The sequence below is a fragment of the Miscanthus floridulus genome, chromosome 8 (genome assembly GCF_019320115.1).
Source record: "Miscanthus floridulus cultivar M001 chromosome 8, ASM1932011v1, whole genome shotgun sequence".
In the NCBI taxonomy this organism is placed as follows: domain Eukaryota; kingdom Viridiplantae; phylum Streptophyta; class Magnoliopsida; order Poales; family Poaceae; genus Miscanthus; species Miscanthus floridulus.
The window spans coordinates 68,279,686-68,282,305 of NC_089587.1; the positions used below are offsets into that span (position 1 = coordinate 68,279,686).

Here is a 2,620-nt window from a genome sequence, read left to right on the forward strand (position 1 = left end):
AGGGGAGATAAGGCGCCGACGCCAGCGACTCACGGCCAGCGATGGAGTCTGCCTGCAGTTGATCGAGGGGCTGGCTGGCTCCGTGGAGAAGAGGGCAGTGACTTGAGTAAGGAGGAGACTATGAACTGAGCAAGGTGTTGCAGCCGCCGACGGTTCCACTTATCCACGACGCGAGAGAGAGGGAGGCGTAGCAAGGAGCGAGTCAGCGTGCGCGTGTCAGGCGGCGGGGACTCTGGGAGCCGGGGGCGGACGGGTGGCCGCGTGGCGTGGAGCCGTGGCCGCGCCGGCTGTGATTCGGAATCCGACTATCCGAGTTCGGCTCGCATACGGCATTGCAGTTAGTTTCGCCTGCCTCTGTCTATAAAAGGCGACCAAAGGTGAAAGGCCCCGGGTTCTCGTCCAACACAACCACGCAAGTCCACCGCCGTCACATCCATGGCGTTCGAGGAGCTGCTGCAGCTGCTGTCGAAGACCGAGGCGGCGGACGCGAAGCAGGACGAGATGATGCGCCTGTTCATGCTAGCCACGGCCGAGAGCCTCGCGTCGGGGGAGCTCACGCCGGGGGACCCGGAGTGGAAGGCCATCGCAGCGCGCTGGGAGGCGCTCGGGCTCGAGGTGCTCGCCAAGGCGGCGGGATCGGTGGAGACGTTCACGCGGATGGCGGCCGAGTTCGCGGCGAGGCCCGGCGGGGAGGCGGTGGCGGAGGCGCATCGGAGGTTGGCCGTCAGCGCGGTGGCGCTGGAAGCGCGCGCCGAGTACGTCGCCTTCATGCGCGGCGTCGGCGCGCTGGCCGACTCGGGCTCGGACTCAGCTGGGCGGCCCACCGCGAGGAGGTCCAGGAGGCCCAACACTAGATACTTTGCCCCGGAGTGGAGCAACTGATGGATCCAGCCCAACTGCATTGTTAGCATATATGTGATGGGCCTCGATTCGGCTAATAATTCAAGCAAGTCCATCGCCATCCATCCGTAGGGCCTTCTTAATCTGTGGCCTGCTACTGTTTCACAGTTTCTTGCAACTTGCTCCTCTCGGTTGTTCAGCCTAGTAGGAGGTTTTTCTTCTCTTCCTATTAAGAAAATTGAAATTGTTCGGTTGCATTGGTGGACAAGATATATTGCATGTATTGTTGATGCAAAAGCATGTTGCCACTTTTTTTATTGTATATTAATATACGGTGGTGATGGGCCATTCCATTTTTCGTTGTTATTCGATGCTACATTTTTATATCGATTATTTTAAACATAACGTTGCAAACGGGTTTCTTCGGTGGAATCACCTTGTCGGTGCAGAAAGTGACCAACAAGTAAATATTTGTAGTTTTGCCGTACGTTGTCATCGGATGTGGCCTAGCACTCAATGACACAGGGTTTATACTGGTTCAGGCAACGTGCCCTACGTCCAGTTTGAGTCGGTCGGTGACTTTATTCCTGAGTCCAGGTGCTCGAAGTTTGCAGTGGGGTTACAAACGAGAAGGAGAAAGATGGGGTATACAAGAGGTCCGGTCGGCTCCGGTCGGAAGGGCCGAGAGCGACGAGAGCTCCGCTATGAGCTAAGTGTTCAAGCGTGTGCTTGAGGACCGAACCTGACAAATCTGTGGCTATGAGCCAGTGAACTTTGATCGATCTAATGAATCTGGAATCACTTGAATCGACCTGGATTAACCTTCTTTTTTGGGAGAGAGCGCATCCCCTTTTATAGATGAAGGGGATGGCTTTACAAGTGAGAGGGATGTCAGATACACGTGGAAGGTTACGTCGCCTTGTTCAGGTATGGCAGATGTCGGTACCTGCATATACTATTGATGTCCAGAGGCATGTGAGGAGCTTCACCATGTTCACTCGATACGGTAAATCCCGGCGCCCTCAACACTGTCGATGCCCAGAGACATGTGGGGGGAGCCTTACCGTATGGGAGTTAATGACGCCCACAATACTGTAGGAGAAAATATTGGCGCCTACAACACTGTCTTGTGTCAGGGAGGTTGCAGAGCACTGTTTTCTGCAGGTGTACAGGGTATTGTCCCTAGTATCGTGGTTTGACTTGTGCGCCTGGCCTTGCTTTCTCCGTTCGTTCCGTGGTCCTTTCCGAGCGGGCGTCCCCGGTCGGTTGGTCCCAGTCGGCTCCGGTTGCGCTAGTCGGAGAAGAGCAGTGAGCAGGGTTTTGGCGTACCCCCGGTTGGAGACGTGGGGTCGGAGTCGGAAGTAGCGTTTTGGCCAGGCCTTTCGGTGGGAGAGGCTGTCCGAAGGCGGTTGGAGTCGGAGCGAGCGCTCCGGTCGGAGAGGTGGGCCGGAGTTGGAGAACGGGTGCCGCTCTTCCTCGGCCAAACCTTCCGGTCGGAGATTGGATCGCCCCTCTGGCCTGTTGTTCAGATACTTGGGCCATCCCATGAGTTGCTCGTTGTCTACTTGGGCCGAGCTTTTGTTGGGAAACCGGTCCGCGAGGGACCCCGGGTTTATGAACCCGACAGGAGCCCCTAAGCCCCCGCGGGTGTAGCCCTCGAGCCCTCGGGCGATTTGGGCAGAATCATCTGGGGGGTTTTTCGTGTTTGTCAGCGGGTGCGCGCGAGCGCACCCGCGGCTGTAGCCCCCGAGCCCCCGTGGACGATTTAGGCAGAATCGTC

The 2,620-nt window shown here is 57.4% G+C and overlaps 1 protein-coding gene across 1 annotated transcript; it reads left to right on the forward strand.

The window, feature by feature from the left end:
- Positions 1–435: 435 nt before the first annotated feature.
- On the forward strand, positions 436–1,072 carry LOC136476617 (uncharacterized). The gene has a single exon (XM_066474531.1). It carries the CDS (start codon positions 436–438, stop codon positions 880–882), a length of 447 nt encoding a protein of 148 aa, XP_066330628.1. The 3' UTR covers positions 883–1,072.
- The last annotated feature ends 1,548 nt before the right edge of the window (positions 1,073–2,620 follow it).

Bases quoted from the DNA above. Each gene is read 5' to 3' on its own strand.
- LOC136476617 (XM_066474531.1), top strand. From the start codon at position 436: ATGGCGTTCGAGGAGCTGCTGCAGCTGCTGTCGAAGACCGAGGCGGCG.